The sequence below is a fragment of the Oryzias latipes genome, chromosome 24 (assembly GCF_002234675.1).
Source record: "Oryzias latipes chromosome 24, ASM223467v1".
Lineage (NCBI taxonomy): Eukaryota > Metazoa > Chordata > Actinopteri > Beloniformes > Adrianichthyidae > Oryzias > Oryzias latipes.
The window spans coordinates 14218176-14240204 of NC_019882.2; the positions used below are offsets into that span (position 1 = coordinate 14218176).

General features: G+C 37.6%; 1 protein-coding gene across 2 annotated transcripts in view; it reads right to left on the minus strand.

The window, feature by feature from the left end:
* Window positions 1–18311, minus strand: part of sgk1 (serum/glucocorticoid regulated kinase 1) — a 37460-nt gene extending 19149 nt beyond the window's left edge. Inside the window, exons 1-3 of one of the 2 annotated variants that reach the window (XM_023952858.1) lie at window positions 17972–18311; window positions 17409–17571; window positions 14155–14394 (exon numbers count right to left, since the gene is read on the minus strand). In XM_023952858.1, the coding sequence (XP_023808626.1) occupies window positions 14155–14394; window positions 17409–17519 (351 nt within the window). In that variant the 5' untranslated portion in view covers window positions 17520–17571; window positions 17972–18311. Of the gene's footprint in view, window positions 1–14154; window positions 14395–17408; window positions 17572–17971 lie in introns of those variants that run through there. The other variant, XM_011491794.3, reaches the window with a different exon arrangement.
* Window positions 18312–22029: the final 3718 nt, after the last annotated feature.

The following is a 22029-nucleotide window of genomic DNA, read 5'->3' on the forward strand; positions in this document are numbered from 1 at the left end:
GTTCACTTTGAATGAACATAAAAAAATTATGGAAAGGATTTCCACATGATTAGATTGCGTTACTTTAACAAAAATGAATCATGTTGGTCCTACTTAATTTATTTAGGTTGGCTCAACTTAATGTATTTAGGTTGGGTCAACTTAATTTATTTAGGTTCAAACTAATAAATTTAAGTTGATTCAATTTAAATAGAGCAGTTGCACCCAACTTTAAATTTATATTGTTGCTCACTCTAAAAAGAAAAAAGTTGATCCAATTTAATTGAATCACTTCAATTGGTCACCTAAGTAAATTAAGTTTATTTAACTTAAATTTCAATTTATTTCTTTAATTTTATTTATTCATCTGTAATTGATATGTTGTTCCAAAGTTACAACCAATGGGTCTTTTAATTTTCACATCAAAGACATGAATTACCCAGCAAAGTCCATCACAAGACAGGAGTTCAATTACCACGAACTCTGTGTTAGGTATTGGAATAATAACAGTTTGCCACACAAGGTGGTTGGTCATCATCCTCTACCAAACTTTAACTCATGGTGCAAAAAAATAAATAAACATAACAGTTTAAATCACTAGTTAAAACAGAGTAAAACAGCTAGACAATAAAACCCATGGACAAAAACTCACACTTAGACCCCAATCAGCCCAGATAGACAAAGAAAATGGTATCCCACAATTCCTTGCGATTACTAATGCATCCAATTTAATGGTATCATGTTGGATCAACATGATTGAAATTAGTAACTTTTAAATGGATTATTTTTATGTACAATCGACATGATTCATTCACGTAAGATTTACAAACATAAAATTTTCTTGTTGAAATCACAAGTTACTTTTTCGTTAACTTAATTGGCTGGTAATTTCCTTTTTTTGAGTGCACCTGACAACACAGACAGACTACAAGCCATTGAACAGAAATGCACTGAGAGTATACATACACACACTCAAGTACAGTGAGGGAGATAAATATAAGTTATATGAGGATGAAACCTTAGGTCAAGGTGCACACAGTTCTTTAGAAAGCTAGATTGCAAGTGTCAGTGATCCAGGGAGCTTCTTCTGTAAAGTAAAATATGTCCTTGGCACTCATATTGCACATGTGTGGAGACTGCAGGCATTTCAAATGAGTCTTATCAGGTCTGCTCTCTCAGCAGCCTCTGCTCTGCTGACCCTCTCCATTACTACAACTTGGCATGGGGAAATGTGAGTGTGTGTATGTGTGTGTGAACAGTCCAATTTTGCAACCCTGGCTCATGAGTGACTGATCTCCTGACTTTACTGTTTAGTTCTAGAAAAAGGACAGAACACATCGAAGATCAGCTGTTAAAAAGCAGAGTTTACCTTAAAAAACAGGTCAAAATTTTACATTTGAATTATTTTCCAGTCAGTGGCATGAAAATAGTCTTTAAGTGAAACCTTTACAAATATTTACATATATCTTATTCCTGAACAAGTTACATGAATAATCCTTTGCAAAGATCACCAAATAATGAACAAGTAGTAAAGTAAAACATATGTTTCCCATACTGTATTGTCTTATTCCTACTGGCTAAAGTGCACTAAAGCAGTATATTTTAAGGATTTAACTTTTTTTCTTTTACTGGCAGGAAAGTCATTTAAAGACAGTGGAGAAAAATATAGTTTTTCTTCTTTATAGGGATGGTGAAATTTAATGTTTTGCCTTCATTAGCTCCTTTTTTTACTGTCAAAATTAACAGATTGTGGTTAAAGTTACACTCATCTTTTGATCTTTTGGAAAAGTGTTCCCAGTGGTCTTTTAATTATAATCATGCCATTCTTTGCCAAAATCCAAAAATCATTTTTCTTTCTTGGACATAGATTTTGCGAAGCGTTAGAAGTTCTCTTTATAACTGTTAAAAACAGTTTACACTTGAGAAACACTTATGGTAAAACTGGATTTTATCTTCCCACACCTTTTTCTTCTTTCTTTCCTTATTTAGGGGAAAGTTACCTGCTTTCCCGATGTGTGTATGCCATTGCTAAATCGCTGGCGTCTGTTTGCCCTTAAACCTTGTTTTACGTAATGAATCATTAAGGCAGCAGGGATTTGGTTAAAAAGGACTTCTCAGCAGGATCCATCTTCCACCTCATAAACTCAGGATGTATTGCAGTTTAAGGATATTATTCTCATAAGGCCAGGATGCACACATCAGCAACCCTGCTTCATAAATCAAGGAAGGAAAACGCCAATTTTCCTCAAGCCTTTCTTCAGCTTCCTCTAGCTGACCTCCTTCAGTAACCTTAAACTGTGTTATGTACAATCTTCACCTAAATGGCTGCCCTTTAACCCACCCGGAACATTACCATAAGACACTCAGCGATAAAGCCACAATCAATCATCAGTCAATCAATATAATCACCCTAAGAAAGAGCAAACAATGACACAAATGCAGCCATGAGGGTTTTTCCAGAGATAAAATTCTTAAAAAAAGAGAAAATCAGGGAACAGCGCTTTTTAGACTTCACAAATATGATATGAAACAGTCTCAAAAGTAGAAGAACTTTAGGAAAAAAAAAAGACTGGGCAGAGAGGATCACCAAAATGTGTGTTTTTTATTTAAATTGATTTAAAATTTACATTTCGCTACAGCCGGTAACCCTCCAAAGAGACTCATTCATTTATCTTGAACTGTTGAGGGCTGCTCTGACAGGTTGTGTCAACTCTGACTTCCTGGTTAATGCTTTCAAAAACATTCATATTCACGATGATTGACTGCAGTTTGTAATGTGCACACTATATTTAAAATTCTATCTTCTGAAGCTCTTTCACAAATCAAAGTACTGCGTTATCATGGATAATTTGAAGTTTTCTATAAACACAGGCACATTTTCCCTCAGATTAGCTTTTCTTGAACACAAAGTCCTAGCTAGCATGTTGCTTCCTGCATAATAAAACCTCTTTTACAAGCAAACAGGCTGCAAGTCTGTACATGTCCTTTGTTTGCATCAAAATGCAGTTGGGCTTTAATTAAGTTCACACAGAGAAAATTCCAACAATAAACACGATGGTAACATTTAAACCACCAATTGTTGGCCCTAAGAGTAGTCCATGTCACGATCAGACAACCACACTAACAATGCACAACAACAGTAGCTTATTGCAGGGCAGTGAACCCATGACAAATCAGATGCAGTCACTTTAAAAAATCAGCTGTGCAACATGTGCTATAAAAGCATTTACTCAGAGGACCTGGATTCGCTAGTTGCATAAGGAGAAGCCTGTCTCCTCTCTTACCTTTTTGAAAACAAGGCCATCTGAGAAACAGAAGCACTTGATCCTTATGGTACCAAAGGTTAAACTTTTTAAAGATTAGATTAGAAAAAAACACGATGTAAGGAGAAATACATCAATGTCAAAGTGTTTAACCAAGAGAAACTAACAATAAACACAGAAAATGGCTTAAAAAATAATACTGCAAGCACAGAAATAGTCTAAATAACATAATTAGGTCTACTTGTAAGTAATTATAAATCTGATTCAGAGAAAGGAAGCATTATTACTGATAATGTCTGATATAGTAAAACAATTTAATGACATTACAGTATGACCCATAGTTAAATATATACACAAAAGGTACACACATGTTATTATTAAACATACATGTACAAATATAAACTGTGAAAGTTTACAATATATTTAGTGTTTGAACTGAGAAACCCATAGCATATAAATGCTTTAGCTGAGCATGGTGAAGGTAGTATCATGATGTGAAGATTTTTTGCAGCTTTCAACTGTAAAAAACTGAACACAGTGACTGAACCAAAACATTATCATTAGTTTTAATGTGATATATTGTATTTCAGAGATTTCAGCTATGACAGTCATTGATAAAACATTATGTAAACTGCTTTTTATGTCAAATCTGAAGCAAAGATAAATAAAAGTCTAGAATAACAAAGACGTAAAAGGACAAATAGGGGATGTCTAGAGGAGTTTATTTACCTGTCTTATGATAAGAAATTTTTCTAGACAGCATAGCTTTTTGGGACTTAAAACAGAGGGCACAGCCATCAAGCCAGAGCAGGAAATGTCTCAATATATTTTCTGTTGAAACAAACATCTGTGATTAAGAACTTGCCCTTGTAGATGAACAACGTTTAAGCCTTATTTAGTTCTTATTTCCAAAAATAGAAAAGAATGACACTTTTTAAACCTCCATTTTTTGCTTTTCAAACTCCATATATTCATGAATCTGAAGCTGACAGTTCCTTAACGTCTCTTCAAGGTGTGAAGTCCTGCAGATATGTCACTCCCCTCAGTCTTCAAACGTCTTCAATGCCTTCTATCACATCAAATGTGACAGATTGCTGAAGACGTCTCCTCCGAATCCTATGTTTCTCCTCTTCACCTCACATTTTGCAAAGATTTATTTGGTTGACAAAATGAAAAAAAAATATTCAGTCGTCCCTTTATAACACAACAAACCAGCAATTGGCTGCAAAGGTATTTTCAGAGACGACGTCCTGCTAAAATGGCTGCAGCGATGGTGGAAATAAGCGCGTGCCATTTCCAAGTGTTTTTGTTTATTTACTGAAAGCAAAGGTGGGAACTCGTGCAAAGCATTTCCAAGTTTATTGTTCAAATCTTTTTTTTTTCCACCGTCAGAGCGCTTGTAATGAAAACAAAAGAAGTGGATTCAGAGTTTTCCATGGCTAAATTTAATGCATCACAGTGGCTGCTTTCCAGGCCAGAGGAGAATACCCCCCATTTAACTCAAGATAAATAAATAAATAAATATCAATTTTATTAACATAGATGGCATTAAAGCTTAAAAAAGGTTAAAAGGAAAATTGGATTTTAGGTTGAATTTTAATGGAAGTACTGAAAGTTTTGAACACCTGCCAACCAGCTGACGGCTTCAAGTTTTATCAGGGGTTGGACGTTTGCCAAACTCCCATGCCTCGGCTTTGCACAACGCCAAGTTGGCCAATAGTTAGTTTCAACAAGTGAGGACAATGACACACTGTAAAATGTGACATTTCATATTTGAAGGTGAAAATACACAGTCTCACAAGTAACAGAACATACTCAGAAATGTGAAAACAGAAGTTTGCAGTGATGGTTAATACAACTTTAATGATGAGCCAGCAGCTCCAGGAGAGATTTCAGCTCTGACAGGTCTTTATTTAGCTCTTCATAGTGTAATTGCACTTTAAGAGGTCGTACTTCTGATTCTATATTTCAATCAGACTGATTGCTGAAACCTTTTAGACAGCAATTCAGTTCAAGATAAATGCAGCCTAATCTGCATTTTAGTAGGGCCCTATGCAAGGCTGCAGCCTGGTTGACGGCTGAAAAGAAGAACAACAAAGACTCATAGAGGATTTCATCTCATTGAAGAGACAAAACCGACTGTTTTCAGAAAAGAAGTCTGTGGAACATTTAGTGAAGTTCCATTAGCTTCTGATTATCTTTATCCTGACAAACACCTGGTGAAGGTGAGCGGGAAAGCTGTGTAATCTTTAATACGGCACACATCCTTCTTAGATGAGAAAATGTCACAAACCAAAGTCTGAAGTCCAGCAATAATCAGTTCAGACATCCCAGAGAAAAGCAAACGAAAACCACTGCCTGCTTACTGTCATTCATCAATTCACACTCTGCGTGAGCTTTTCAGCAGCAGAGTTGTAACCCAGCAGGGATTTGTCACCATTACTGAAGCGTCATAGAACTCCTTCTTCTGTTGCCTCTCAGGGTCAGCTTACAAGTGACTCACTTGTGCTGAAATGAACATGAGCACATGAGGTGGCTGTCTTTGTCCATGAGGACAAAGGTACAGAATGCTCAAGCCGACTCTTACATGAAACATTAACAAGATGTTCCCTGCCAAATGAGGGAAGACTTGAGTTTCATTTCATTTAAGCAAATTTACAGAATGCATTGAGTTTCTTTGTACTCTGTACTGTAATGCTAATTTTAGCTCAAATCAAACCAATATGGGGATTCCTGGGAGCGGATGAAGATTACTGTTCAACGTGGAAACACCTGGCTTCTCTCTGGAATCACTACAGCCCTCATCTTCTTCTCGTCTTACCTTCCTTTTCTTTTTTTTTTATTTCCTGCATGACTGAGTTAAAACTACAAACACAAATGCAACAAGAGAGTTTTCTGAGTGTAGCATACCAAGTATTCACACTGATTAACACCAGTGCCTGATCCACAGAAGGAGATTGGGTCAGGAGGAAATAAAACCACTTGCAACAGCTTAGATAATAGCTATTAGCTTATATAACATGCTGTGATAGAAAAACATTCAGTCTGGATGATTAATGATTAAAAGTTTGATTCCTGTAACTTTAAAAATAATCCCATTAGGAGAACAACTAAGCATTTCAACTGCAGTCTGTTTAGTGACCTTGTGTTGTAATTTAATAAAATCATGTGCCATATTACTATAAGGTGCACTTAAAAGCCTTTATTTTTTTCAAAAAATGAAAGTGCGCCTTATATATGGATTAATTCTAGTTGTGTTTACTGAGGTTGAAGGGATTTTGAGGGGTACACGACGCCATGACAAAATCTTTGGTTGGGTGTTACTGTGAATACGCCAACGCGTCTAACATGTGTGGTGTCGGACTGTGTTTTATTTTACGAGTTACAAACAAGGTTGTGAGTTAGCGCAGTCCATCCCCTCTCCCCCCGGCTTCCGGAGGAGTGGTTTGTGCTGCCATCCCGGTGTTAGCGTGTTAACGTTAGTGTTAACGTGTGATATTGCGAGGGCACGTCACCTTAAATAAAAAAGAACATTTTATAGATTTTTATTTTGTAAATTCAGCGGTAAGATTTTATGGCATCAACAGACTGGAAATAGAACTCCTACGTAAAGCTGCAGAGGGAAAGACATCAAACGCAGACATGACAGAGGCGATGTAAACATTATGATTGTTTAATGAAAGTTCTGCTATATTGTGTCAACACAATGGAGACATGTCGCAGCCCAGGGGTGGCGAACAAGTTTGACACCAAGAGCCGAAATTTTTCACTGTGAGAGTGAAAGAGCCACACCACACACTGACCTGCCAAGACGTACACACACAAACACAAACACGCAATTAAAGCCGTATTATTTTCCATAAAACACTCCTCTCCCTACAACACAACAGCAAGTATTGTACTTGTGGTTATTTCAAGGAAAGTGTCCACCCTCAATACACACATCAAATGCAGCTTAGCCAGAGTTAACACAGAAACTACCCTGGAGGTCAGATACCCCCTCCACACACACACACACACACACACACACACACACACACACACCCGCACACACTCTCTCTATCTCACTCTTTTCTCTGTCTCTCTCTGACACACACAACTACTCAGTGACGTGCGGTGAGGTTGATGGCTGGTGAGGCACTGACTACTCTGAAGTCAGATTTACGATGATAAAAACAGAATTTTTCACTATTCATCCAACAGTATTTAATTGGTAATTCTTTGTAATTCAACATTCCTCTTTCAATGACCCTTGCACCAACAAATACACAAACATCTGGACAGAGTATCCTTCTGTTGTCTGAATAATTCATATTCACATAAACACATTAAATACATTATATTTCAGTTGTGTGTAGCATACATCAATTTTAACTTTCAGAAAAAAATACTTTTATAATTGTTTTAAATTTAATGATTGACTTTTTGCATGAAAAGCTGATAATTGATGGAATATTAGAATTTTGTAACAACTCTGCTTGTATATCACTTTAACAGGGAAACAAGCACTGAGCTGCTGATTAACTGGCTGCGTTGTAAAGCTGTCCATGCTCCACTACTCCAGTTTCTGAACTCGTGTATGTGAACTCACCCACAAAATGACAAACTGCATGGAAGTCACTTCTGCTCACAGCACCCTCAGTCATGGTTTTACACCCAAGATTCCCCAATTCCCATGAGTCTTAGGGGCTGCAGGTGGGGCTAACCACCCGGTCGCCACAATATTCACACAAGCATGCTCAGTCAGGTGTGTTTTCTAAATTACATCTCAGAATTTCTTACCTTGCTGCAGTAATGGAATGGTGATATGAGTGGGATTTCTGGCATCTCTTGCTTCTAGTGATCCTCTGCAGATCAGGTTTATATAGCCTCTCTGATCAGTTCCTTTATGTGAGTGTCAGTCAGAACGGATCAATGCCTTGATTTCATGTGTTTCAAGGTAATAAACAGGGACTCGGGTATTTTCCCGTTCTCCAAAACGTAACAGGGCCTTCTTTCAAAGAGATTTCAGCTCAATCATGTTTGCTTGCTGCCTCATCAGTGACAAGCGGGGATCTCAGGCAGTCAGTCTCTCCATTAAAGGGTCGATGAGAAAAAAGATCTGCGGTTGTTTCTGCTGCAGGTCCTCAAACCGCAAAGTAAAGTTTCCGTCCTGTTGCACAAGCAGTGTCACGTTCTGTTTTATTCATTCTGATTGCAGCCTTCTGCTGTGTGAGCTCCGCAAAGAAAGAAAGTGGGACAGATTGCCGTTTTGAATGTGCATTTTGAAAAGGTTCAACTTGTTAATAAAGGAGACAATTTCTGTCAGATCAGGAAGAGCTTTTTTATTTTCTGCGGGATATGTTTTGTTCTTTTCTGCTATGAACAATTTTACTGCTTCCAAAAGCTCATAATAATAAACATTGTGACTTGCCATTCCGTTCAGTGAAAAAGTAAGAATCTTCCCATTCTTCCATAAACGTCCTGTGTTCATCTTTATACTCTGAATTTTGAGCACAGTCTGCACAAACATCATGCATTGGGCGTAACCCACACAAATGATTGGCAATCAATTATGTGTCAGGAGCAACATCAAAACACACACTGTCAATTCACTCTTAATATTATTTATTTTTAATACCCTCTGATGGATTTGAGTGTGGTTTAAGAGGGAATTTACTATTAAATGAGGCACAGTATATAGAAAATATGAGACGCAAAGAGCTGCATGCTTATAGGCCGAGAGCCGCATGTTCGCCATCCCTGCCACAGACGGACTAGTGGAAATCAGGTGTGACATTGGTTTTTGCGGTACCAGTCTCTGTTTTATTTACGTGTTGCAAACAAGGTTGGGAGTTACAGGTGTTGTGAATATGCTCAAGCTTCTAACGTAGCTAACATGTAGCGTGTTACAAACAACTTCGAGTGAACGCCACAAAGTCTGACTGACTGACAGAATTAACTCTGAGTCCTTTGTCTCGCTAAATGCATAGTTTGGTGCGCCTTATATATGATGTAAGTTTGAAAGTAGACCATTCATTGACAGAGTGGCTTAAAATCGGATGTGCCCTATAGTGCAAAAAATACGGTACTTCTCAATGGTAATGACTTAGCAAAATGGCTAAATTTTGACTTGCAAAAGGGTAAATTAGTGACACGATGGTTTAGTCAGAGAGTTGAAGTCCACATTCCTGAACAAGACCCCTTCTGAAGGAGGTTAACAGCGAGGCATTAGTTATGCAGGTGATTTAAGTTAAAAGAAAGCCACTGCTGACTCTTCAAAGGTCTTGGTTTCAGGCTCACAGTACACACATTGCATCAGTAAGCTAATAGTTTCCCATGATGCTGCATGATCATCACGATCTTGTCTACTTCTGGAACAAAGACAGCTGCTTTTATCAAAGAACTCCAGCTGTCATGTGACCTTACAGCTGCTTTGAAGGCCACAGGTATGTTAGGTTGTAAAGAAGAGAGTATATGTCGAGAGCTGACAGCAGAAGTCCGTTTTTTATGATTAAATCGTCTTTGGGAACAGAATGGGACTGATGTTCCAGATTAAGGGAAAGGCTGACTGTGCAGTAGAGTTTGTGTGTGCGTGCATGCCTGTGGATGTGCACGTTTCCAATCGTTTGCTGGTGTTTAAATGAAACATCGCTCCCCCTATCAAGAGGATTTATACACTTTTGATTTCTCTTCATGCTCAGGCAGCTTTGGGGCAAATGGCCAGGGCACATGCTCTATCTTTGAAATAAAATTGTTCTCTCAGCTCCTCTCATCCTTTACTTTCATTATTCTTTCCTCTGTTTCCTTTTCAACTCCAATCTTTTTTTTTTCTTTACCGAGCTATTGTTTGTCACCTTAGATCATCCATTCGGTCTTATGTTTACAGTTGGCTATAATTTTTCTTCACTTATATGTTATGTGACACTGTATTGCTTTAATAGAAAGTGGAACCCACAACCATAGGGTCAAGGCTGAGCTAAGCAACCTACATTTTGATGTTGCTGACTTGATAGAAATAATTTTTACAACAAGACAGGACACAAAGGTGAACAGTCTGCCAGAGCGACATTCATTAAAAAAATAAAAACCTAATAGATGTCAAAAAGGTTTGGTAAATATCCCTGGTTACCAGGCCTTGGCAGTTATTTACCAGGCAGTAGAGCAGCTGTCTGTTCCGCTGTCAGCCATGTGTTTTTATGGGGTCAGAAAGTCAAGTGCAAGCTGTTTACGACATACTGTATCGATTAATGTGGACAGTTTTCTCACAAGTTAAAAAAAACATATATTTTGATTTAGATGTGTATCCTTTATTGCAAGTTCAGATCAAAAGGTATGAAAGCTTTTGCTCAAATAGAAAAACAGTGTTTAACTGACGCATTTTTCAGGCAATGATATATTCTGTAGCAAAATCTCTGAGCGTCATCCTTCAATCCAAGAAACTTTGATACATTTAAAAACAAAGCATCTTTTTTTATTTGCAATTGAATGAGACAGTGGGTGGCATGATCCAGGGAACGCAGGAAAATGTTTCTATTAATGACTACGTTTACAGCCATATACACAGCAGAATCTAAAAAAAAAAAAAGTGTAATAGTTCCCAATTTTATTTTTGCGTGTTTTAACCAGCATGGATATTACCTTTTTTTTCTATTTCAGAGCATATGCTTTCCCTTCTTAGATCGCATTGTTTGTTCAGTTTGGCATTTAGGAGAAAAACAGAAACTCTCTATCCCTATATTAAAAATGACCCCTGTGGTTTGTGTGCATCATGTTTTTAGCTAAAAAACAAAAAGCAAAAATAAGTGTGCTTTAGTCAATCAAGAATTCTATAACCTTACTATTCAGGTCCAGATAACCAGTAGAGTTTTGATAAGAGTTCCTCTAATTAAAAAAATACAAATTTGATACAACTTTAATCAGAAACTCCATCAACTGATGAAGGGAGTCAACTAGGAGACCAAATTAAAAGTAAGGAAGAAGGAAATTCATCTGAATCTAAGATACCCCGAATAGTTATTGCAGGTCAACTGACTTCCCTCATACACACACCAGCAGTCTCCAATCAAAGCTACTGACCTCCAAACCCCATCCTTCCAGAAGCTCCGGCCTCTTCTAACCTTCATGCAGCACCCATTAATTTGGCACACAAACCATTTATCTGCAGTGAAATGGATCACTGAGCCACCGACAGACCAATCAATTTGAAGGGCAAGACATGGAAACAGTGGGCAGACAGAGAGCCAGAAAGCCCTCCAATAGGAAAAAAAAGGGAAAAAAATCTGATATGAGGGATTCTGCTTTCTTTTCAGTTGATCGCTTTCTCTCACACTGTGATGTTCAAACAAGCAGGGCGCAGCTTTGTGAGGCTAAGAGTAGCTGGGATGGGGATGAGTCACTCTGCCAATGCCCAGGTGACTGGAAAAATACACAAGCGGGGGACCAAGTGATGGCTGCAATGACTGAGAAGTAGCAGGATACTGGTTGAGATTGAATAACCACTCGCCACATGGACACTCATCTACATTTATGCACTTTGTGCATGATTTGTAAGACAATTACCTGATCTTCTGGAAATGATTTTTTAGCTTTCAAGTGTCACCCCTGCAGCGTTTATGACCTATGTAATCATTTCAAAGAAAAACTCTGAAAATATAGCCCTTCAGTCTATTGTTGCCTTTGAGTTGGATTGCATAACAGGCAGAGTTTAAAGAGACAACAGGGAGAAGCAGAACACTAGAATCTACTTGTAATCCATCAACGGGGCAAAGAGAAAGCCTTCATATGATCACAAATCCTCCTTTCAATAAATGTATTCTTTTAGATTTGTGTAGTAGTGGACAGCCCTCCTTTGGAAGGACAAATTTGCATATATTACCACATTTTTGTGTCTAGTTTGCCCTCGCATGAATCAGTGACAAAATGCAATATCAATTTCTGCTTCTTTTGTTCCTGCATGCAGGCGTGTAAAGCAATGACAGAAGCTAATGAGCACAGTGTGAACAGTTGAGCCAAAACAATTGGCACGATGTTCACTATTCAAACAAAATTGGCCCAATCCAAGCTGCTTGCCTGTAAATGCACATCGAGTCTTATTGCTTTTTCTATTTTTATCTCATGGTTTTATATTTAACAAATATGTCGAATTGACAGGCCAACAAATGCTTGGTGGAGTTGATGGCACACCGTTCTACTTTTCGGTGCTACTTGTAGGACCTGGCGCACACGCAGACCCAGCCAAAACATTTTTCTTTTTGTCAGTTGCCATAAGGTTTTGGATTCAGTTAAAATGGAAACTAAAGGGTTTTAATTAAATAGTTTTCCAGGCAAAAAGGTAACATAATTGAATACCAGAAACGAATGAAGGATGTGTTAGACTGTGACTAACACATTTTTTGCTGATGCATCTGTTGCTTTATTAGATGAATACTATTTAAATGTTTTATTCATTTAACTGGCTCAAGTAAAATAATACTTTGTTAATTTTAATAATAGAACCATCACAAAATCAGCCAAACTGTTCATGGTAACAGCGTTGGGATGGGAACAGTGAAGAAAGAAAACATCCACCCCCTGATTCTCTATTATGACAATTATGAAGAATGGTTCAATTATCTTTTGTTAGCATGAGATATTCTAAGCCAACGACCAGCCAGCGTAGATTTGCCATCCCTGCTTGTTACTTGTATCAGGAACCGCTGATGGTACAAGGATGGTTTGCTGTAAAAGCTAGCTGAAACATTTTAACTTTGCAACAGTTGCCGCACTAAACTGCAAAAGCAGTAAAGATTAAGAGCAACACTTTTTGCCTAACCATAATCCAATAAAGCTTAGCATAGATCAGAGAATTATCTTCAAATTAAAATGATAAACAAAATGAAAAGAGAGTAAAGAAAGTGATAAAGAACTGGGTATAAAGAAAGCTTAAAGTAACAAAGCAGATGTAAAGTTTAAAAAATAAGAAGAAAAAAAAACAACAAATCAAATGCACCCTAGATTAATGGGGGTGTGAATTAAGTGTAAATCCTTCAAAAGAAATTTGCCAAAATGCAAAATGAGATTGCATTCAATAGGCTGTTGCTACATACTTATATATTCAGCCATTGGTAACTTAACGTTTAGAGGAGCATGACTGAGAATGCAAATATTTAAAAAAGTTTAAGTAAGTTATTTGACCCTTTAAAACAACTTGTCGGCTGAAACTCAGTTTAAATATAGTCAAAAAAGGGCTTAATATTCATATATAACTATATCTCACAAAAAGCAAACTATTTGTTACGTGGTGAGGCGCCGCACCACATAACAAATAGTCTGTGTCACACCACCGCTGCAGTCAAGATTCGGCGATAACGATACATATTTGCTGATCTTTGCGATATATATATATACATATATATATATATATATATATATATATATATATATATATTTGCAAAGTAGGTAAAAGCCTATTATTTGTGGAAAGTTGTCCAGTAAAAATGTTGTGTTCATGGGAATTTGACAGCTGCTGGGTAACTGACACACCACACCCACATTTGAAAACACTTAAAATACATTAAATATAAATTGAATTTGTGAAAGTGTAAAAAATATACCACAAAATAGTCTCTTGGATATTAAATCTAGGTATGGAGGCTTAAAAAAGGTAATGGAGCTGCAAAAAATTAAATTACTTCTGTTGATAAAATAGAAATTGAAGCAAACAGGGAATGAAATGCTTGGGCAACAAGTTAATCTTGTTTTAGAACTTACCTTTGACACGAAATCAAGATCTTGTCCTTCATTTATTTGAGTCTTTTAAATCCCTAATAGTCTTTAAGACATTTCTTTTCCCCTGCAAACTAAAATGAGTATTGTTTGGTGGCATGAAGTTCCTCTTGGTGTGAATTACAGAAGTAAGACACCGTTCATGTAACTCAAAGGTTGTCATTACCTTGAAGCCTTTGCTTTTCTCGTGCCCACTGCTCGTTCCGCTTGCAGCACAAGGTGAGCACGGCTCCTGGTGATAATACTGGCCCCCCTGTAGGCCTGAGTAGTGACAGCAGCAGTAAGGTGAGGGGAAGTGTGTGTACCACAGGTCTTCAGTCAGCGGGCACTTTGGGCAAGCACAAAGGAGGCCTTTCCCCTGGGCTTTTTCTACGCTCACCTTGGGATTCCTCATCCACCTTCGCACCTGAACACAAAGAAATGGATAAAGAAACACATTCGCAGGTAAGGTGCATCTTGAGTCACATGAATGAAAGACAACAGTAAAAAAAAAAAAAGCAAAAATTAAAGCAGTGCAATAACTGTATAAATATGTATATATAAATATATGCAAATCCCGTTGTGTGTCACTAAGAATGTCATTAAGACAGAAGAATTTAAAAAAATGCAGTACCGATAGAATAAATGGCAACATTTTACAGAGGTTCCTTTATTATTATTGGTGAAAGCATAGGTAAACATGAATTGACTGTTAAATGTCAATGGCCACTTTAATGCATTGCAAAGCAGTAATAAGTAGATTACTAAGCACATTAGTGAGTTGTTAACAAATGTTTATTATTTGGTCTCACTCAATGCATCACAAAGCTTTATTAAATATGTCTTTTACAATAGTTTAGCATTAGGAATGCATAGTAATGCATAAAAGTGGCTATCAACTCTTTATTTATTGGTCAATGAATGTCTAATTATGCATTAGCTAATGTCAGTCAAGAGATCCCTATTGTAAAGTGTTACCCAATAAATCTATTCCATTTCTGTGTGAATACACACAAGGTAAAGCTTAATGGATTATTAATTCATTATTTTCAAATATTGATTTCTGGACTTTTTTTTAAACCTAATTTATTTGTTGGATTTTGAGTGTTTTGTTTGAATAAAACGATAGATGGATGGATAACTCCTGTTTCTGCTACTACACGTGTTTGTGTGTGTGTGGGTGTTCACACAATCTGCTCATCGTTCCTAAGTCAAGTGTGATCCACATTCTTCTCCCCGCACCTTATGATACAAACCCCTCTCCCAGAAATCCAAATCATAACACATGAGAAACAAAAAAAGTGTTTCCCAAGAGAATAACTGAACCTAAAGTGTTACCAACTTCAGTCAAAAAGAGCTGCGATTTGTTTTTTCAGTAGTTGCTTAACCAGAAGGTAAATATCATAGAATAAATCCCTTTCTATGATATTCACAGAGCAGGATTATTAAATAAATCCATCCGTGCACCTCTGTTGCACACAGCATTGAAGTATTGTCAGTCATTTCCTTCCTGTTATGGCTCGCAGCCATGTTGCTCTGAATTACGCTTTGATCTCATGCAAATTAGGTGTAAATTATTCACATTAAGGGAAGCAGTAAACGAGCTGTTTGCAAAAACAGTGTGTGCAGAGGATGTACTAAAACTACCCACTTGAGCGAAGCTCAACTTAGAAATAACTTTTACGGCAGTTTTATATTTTGATTCTATCTTTTAGGTTGGGCAAAACGCAAAGGAACATGTCCTTAAAACAAATGAAAAATATGTTGAATAAAAGACAATTTTTTCCCCCTTATTTCAGTTTCAACTAGTGAAATTTGTCTTTGTCTTTCATATTTTTAAAGGAGTTGTTTTAATACACTTTCCCCATTTAAAATATTCCCTATTTTAAGTGCAAAAACATTCCAGCAATTCTTTTCTCTGGACAATAATCTTCTTAAGGTAGGACTGGAATTATGATTTTATTTTAGGATAATTTTGTCTTCAAATTATGTGTAAGTGCTATGAGTCAAATGAAACATTCAGATTTAAGATTCTAAATTAAGTAACCCTGTTTCTTAAAACAAGACCACAAATAAAAAAATTGGACAAAAGTGTTGCCTAACAGAAGATGTTTTTACGGTCAAATAACATTAGGTCAATGATATTTAGGATTTGTTGTCCCAAAACAAGTTGTTATATCCTGCAGAAAAGTACTTAAAAGTTAGTTTTGCCTTTTATCGACTGTAATAAGATGTTTAAAGTACACCATAAGATCTTACGTTTTTCACAATGTGTATATGTGCGTTAATTTCTTTAATTGTGAGCATTAATTTCTTTCTTTAATTCAAAAAGAACAAGACAAATTCAATTAAAAAAGCTTTTTAAAAATCCACTGATGGTGTTTGGTGTTTTTAACATGTTCTTGTGTCATTTTTCCAATGATGGAGAACTTATATTAAGAAAATTTTGCTCAAAGTTGTATTTCTGAGTATTTCATTTTTCAATAAGGATCAGACAAAAAAAATGTAATTTAACAAAACAGCTTATTTGGGACATCGAAAATATGTCGGGCGATCCACAAGCTCTCTGCTTTGAACTCTCAGCAACTGGGAGGGGAAGGGTACAGCATCACAACTCAGGGCTAAATTTCTAACAAACCTCCTCCACTCTGCAGAAACTATGTCCTAGAAAACAACACAGATTTATTTTTTTTTTGTGACTAAAAACAGCATCATCGTATTCAAAAGACCACTAGGAACACTTATTAAAAAATGTTCGGTGCAGGTCCTTACAGTGTGTGCATACAGCCCGTTTGATGCAAATAATACAAGAATGCATTACTGTCCTGTTCATAAGGGTAAAAATGTTGCTTTTATTATTCAAATTCTAGGTTTCATACTAATTGGGAAAGAATTTTAGAATGATTTGATGTTTAGAAATAAAAAAAACAGAGCAGAATTATGCAAAAATGATAAACATAAACTGATATTTAGAAGAAAAAAAGATATATATATTTTTTTTCAATTTTTTTTTTTTTTGTCAAAGAATGTTGACAATAAAAACAATTATTTATCCGTTCTTTCAGATCATCAGTCCCGGTCATGCAGACAAAAAAATAATCTATATTTTCTATTAATAATTACAGTTAAGGAAATCTGCTCTCTCAAACAAATCATCAACATTGCACAGAAATTGTACTCATGTATAAAACATCACTCTAATCACTTTAAAGCAGCTTTTTTTTAAGTTAATAAAAAGCACAAACATGCAGAGTCAAATATTGAGCCTCATTACAGCGTCTCAGCCCCAACCATGACATCATCCCAGGCACACATACACGCACACACAGAGTGGGAGCACTCCGGCTATGCCACCTCCTCTCTCAGCCCGCGCAGGTATAGGTGAACGCAAACACCCTGAGATGCGTCCCTCCCAAAATATTGCCCCTCTCTCAGACTCACCTTTCTCTTGACAAACTGAAAAGCAGAGCACTTCTTAAAGGAGAAGGCAGATTTCTCTCCCCCTCCTCCCATTCCTCCTCCACCACCTCCTCCACCATTCACCAGCTTCATGGCCGACACCGGCGCACCGCTTGCCTCCTTAGATCCCAGGGTGACGGACAGGCTGGCGAGCAGAGGAAAGACTTGCTTAAAGCATCAGGGAGAAAAAAAAAACGCAGACAGAAAATAGGGTGCAGAGCTGCACCCTGCAAAATGAGGATGCAGGAGAGTGAGTGCACGAAGAGGTGGAAGAGGGACCAAAAACTGAGGGAGTGAGGTAGGATGCTGCAGTTACAGAAAAGGAGAAAGGTAGGAGCAAACAGAGAAAGTGAGAGATGCACAGTGAAACTTATATGAGAGAGGAGGCGGAGGAGAAAGACATCAGCTCCTGTTGCTGTGAAAATGAAACAGCTTTGTTTACGAGTGCTTGCAGAGCATCTCTGTGCTGTAAGGCGTGTGGAATGTTTATGTGTATATGTGAACATGTGGAGCGTAGGTGCAGGATGTCCTGAGTGAATCTGTACCTTTATGCTGTTGCGTGGACTTGGTCCCCTGAAGGTGCTGCAGGTTTTTGGGTTTTTTTCTAAAGCGCCCGGTCCCAGATCAGCTGATCCTGCTCCTCAGCTACAGCCGTCCTTCTGAACTAAGACTTCATCCTCCAAAGCCAGGATGGAGAGAAGGAAAGAAGATTCTTTGGTGATGCGGTGTGGCTTAACAGGAGCCTCTAAATCTGACAGAGTGTGAGGGCAACTGCCTGAGGTGCACCTTGGGTGAGTGCACGGATGGAGACTCAGGTCGTGTGTGTGGGCGCATGATGAGGTGGAGGTGATGTGTCCAGCTGCAGTCCCCTGGTTCACACTACTGCTGATTTATCAATGAAGGACTCTGCAGTGAACAGCTGCTGCCTCCCCTCCCCTCCCGCCTCTCTTCCCCATCCAGCTTCGTCACAAGTCCTCATCGCCGCTTCCCCCCTCCCCCTTTCCTTCTGCTGGGTCATTCTTCTGCGGCAGTTGATGGTAACTCCTCCTCTTTCACCTCCTACGCTTTCATTCTGTTTTGCTTTTTACTGTCTCATCGAGGGTCCAGCACGATGGTTTCGACTTCTTTATTTAGACTTTTTATTGCTAGATTTCACACACCATTTCGCACTTCACATCTCTGTGTCAGACCCTGCCCCTGTTCCAAAAGACACCCAGACTTTCATTTCCTGATGTGACACCTGTGGACATTATCTGTGAGGCATACTCTTTTTATGAATCCATCCATTTTGCCTTTATTAGTTGAATTACGCTGAGGTGTTTCGAGAACACAGAAGGCTCTGAAAAAGCTTGATGTTTTGCAACTTAATCATTTCAGACACTGAAAAACCTTTGCTGAGTACAGAGCTTACTCTTTAATAATGACAGAGCTGGACTCCTACCAGCTTTTCAGAAATCGATTGAATCCAATCAAAAGGGATGAAACAAAGCAGCAGGGTGGTGGGAGAAAAAAAGCTGTGGAGCCTCAGGGATCATCACTTTTAGCATAAAGAATTTTACAATTATTCACATTTGTTATTTATTTAAGAAATGTGTACAAGTGGATCTTTGAGCGAAACCTTTGCAGGCCAGAACAGAAGCGTCTTGAACCTCCCATCCAGCAGGTTTAGATTTACTGAGAAGAGGTTGTCAGTCAAAGTGTTTTTGTAACAAATACCCTTCAAAAGTTCTTCATTTTATCTAGTACATTTATGCATTTTCTAGCTGACATAACTCGTTTTACTTATTGCAAAAGATATTAAACTAACAGCAAGATTTCAAAGAGGTGGAATGACTCAGTTTTTGAAAAAAAACTTAAAAAATAGTTTCTCCTTTGTTATTGGTGTATATTTTCCCCGTTTGTGCTTATTTAAGGGGAAAATGCTTAAGCTGTATTTTCTACACGTTATTCAAGCTCAATAAAATGATTATTTTAGGTCATTTAAGCCATATGGTAGAGTGTCCGCCCTGAAACTCAGAGATTATGGGTTAAAATCCGCATTGGAGTCATACCAAAAGATATGAAACCCAATGATTCCCTGCTTGACACTTAGGGTTGGGGGGTTATGTTTCAGAGTTAAATTACCAAAATGGCTCCTACGTATTGCTATGACTGCAGCTCACTGCTCCCCTAGGAGTTGGGCCAAGTGAGGAGAAAAAAATGTCACCACACTCACTTGAGTTTGACAATATTTGAATTTTAAATCAACTATTAAAAGTTAATTTGACCGGAAATGTCACAGATTTTTATTATTAATTCTTATTTAGGTCCCTTCATGCAGTAATGTTATCCCTTTATTAGGTGACAAACACAAAGCATAATACTTCCACCTCTATGCATTTGCCCACAGCTTCTTCTTTCAGTATTTTTCTGAGTTATTTAGATAGACTTTGATAAACTTTGGACTGATTTGTGGTCGTGCCTTCTTGAGGAAGACTTCCTTATGAACTTTGGAGATTTTCATTCATTCATTCTCTAAAAATGCTGTTTCCAATACTTTATTTTTGTGGCTGTGGTTCTATTTGTCAACTTGACTTCCTATTCTGATAAGAAAAAAACAAAACCATATTTACCTTAAGATAAACTTAAATGTTCGAATAACCTCAATTGCAGCAGCTATTTAGTTTTATCGTCCTCCACTAAAACTAAAGAGACCCCATTAGCTATTTGCTCAAGCACAATATTGTGACCCAAAGCTACATTTTATGATCAAAACTCATGGTTATCTCCGATTTGAGCCGTTATTTTAGTGTGTTACAATTACTAGTCCTTTTAACCATGACTCTTTTATGGTATTACGCAGTGCTTTATGTTATCCAATCTTTGTTTCCCGAACCAAATTTAGCTTGCACTTAATCTTTGTCAAATTGGAGGCTTCTTTAAAATCCTGCTGCTGGCAGTTTTGCTCATTAGTCATTTCAGAGATGGAATTAAGTCAGCTGGACGAGTAAAACACAAAAGTTATAAAACCTCAAGCTTTTAGGAACATCTTAATCTTCGCCTCGCTGCATCCAGTTAAAAAATAAAAGGAAGAGAGAGAGCGTACTTTGTTTGTTGGATTAAAGAACTGGCGGTATGCTTCACTGATTGCAGTGAAGGGAATAAAGACAAAAATGCAGTTTGCCAAAATATCTACTCATAAAGCGGCAAAAGGCTCCAGGGTGCGATACAGAGTCTGACAGTCTTACGTAACCAAAACAGATTCTCTCTGAAATACATAGTTTCACAGCACATAAAGGTTCCTGTGATCTCCCAGTCTATGCTGCTCTTTTGCTTTTAAATAATTGAGAATGAGGTTTCTTGAATGCTACAAAGAGTTCCCATACTTGTAAGAAATCCAAAAAATTCAAAATTTTCTTTAAAAGATGTGGTGTTTGTAAAAGCACTCCCCAAAAATATGGTCTGATTGTGGCATGTTTGAGGTTTGTGCTTCCCTCGAATCGTCGTGGTCTGTAATCAGACGAGGCCTTTGAGAGCAGAAACGTTCACCAGAAAGCAGAGTGTGGCTGTTTTTTCAAGCCCTCGTAACGGCCGGGGATGATATGGAATCTGAGACTGCTAATGAGGTCCACTGGGTTTGTCTTCATCATATGACAAAAAAGACCTGGTTAAAAAAATATTTGGGGATTCCTTTCAGGTCTTTTTGGTGGGAAAAGAAAACTTCGGATCTACTCGAGTCTCAAAACTAATAAAAGATAAATAGTTTTATGTTGCACTATTATTTGTGGCAGACTTTAAATATTTTTTAACAAAGCATTTAAAACCGTCTCCTTCTAGCATAGGAATCTTCCAGTAAAGTGGGAAAAAAGGCATTCATTTACGTCGTATTTCTTCTGATTCTTACTTTTCCTGTTGACTTTGCTCATGCCCACAAAGGCCAAAAGCACTGATGCAGTTATTAGCTCATCACAATGTCCAAAGCATCTTGTCTTCCCCCCTAAAAAGATATTGCTATGCGCAAACTTCTCTTTGATTCCCATGACCCCAAGTCACTTTCATAAATTAACCATACTCCCACTCTGCAGCCCTGAGTGTTTGCACGCTGAGAATTGCCTCTCTTTTTTTTTTTCAGCCACAGGTCCTCTCTCAAAATAGTAGCTCAGCTTTCCACACATGCACGTGAAAGCACTCAGAGTCTCCCTCAGAGGGCAAAAGAGGAACATGAAAGTTTCTGTGCAGGGGTATTTGTTTTGCACTTCACAAACTGACAGAGGTTTAAAAGGTGAAGAAAAAAAATCCAGGAAATGATGTTGAAGCTACACTAAACACAGAAGCAAGTTTTTTAAAGTACAACATGTTTTATGCTTCAGGATGGGTGAGAATCTGCAACAGGATTTCACTAACAAATAAGCTTTTGTCAGTGAACAACTAATCACCCTGACATCCACATCTGACTAATAAACGGTGTAATGAACACTGTTTTGTATGTGAGTGTGGCTTTCTGTTCCTGCCATATTGTTTTTATCCAGAGTAATTTAGATCAAAGCTCTCAGGAATTGAACTCAAGCTTGTTGAATTCATCATCTTCTAATGAGCTCCACATGTGCAGCTTCGTGCACGCTGT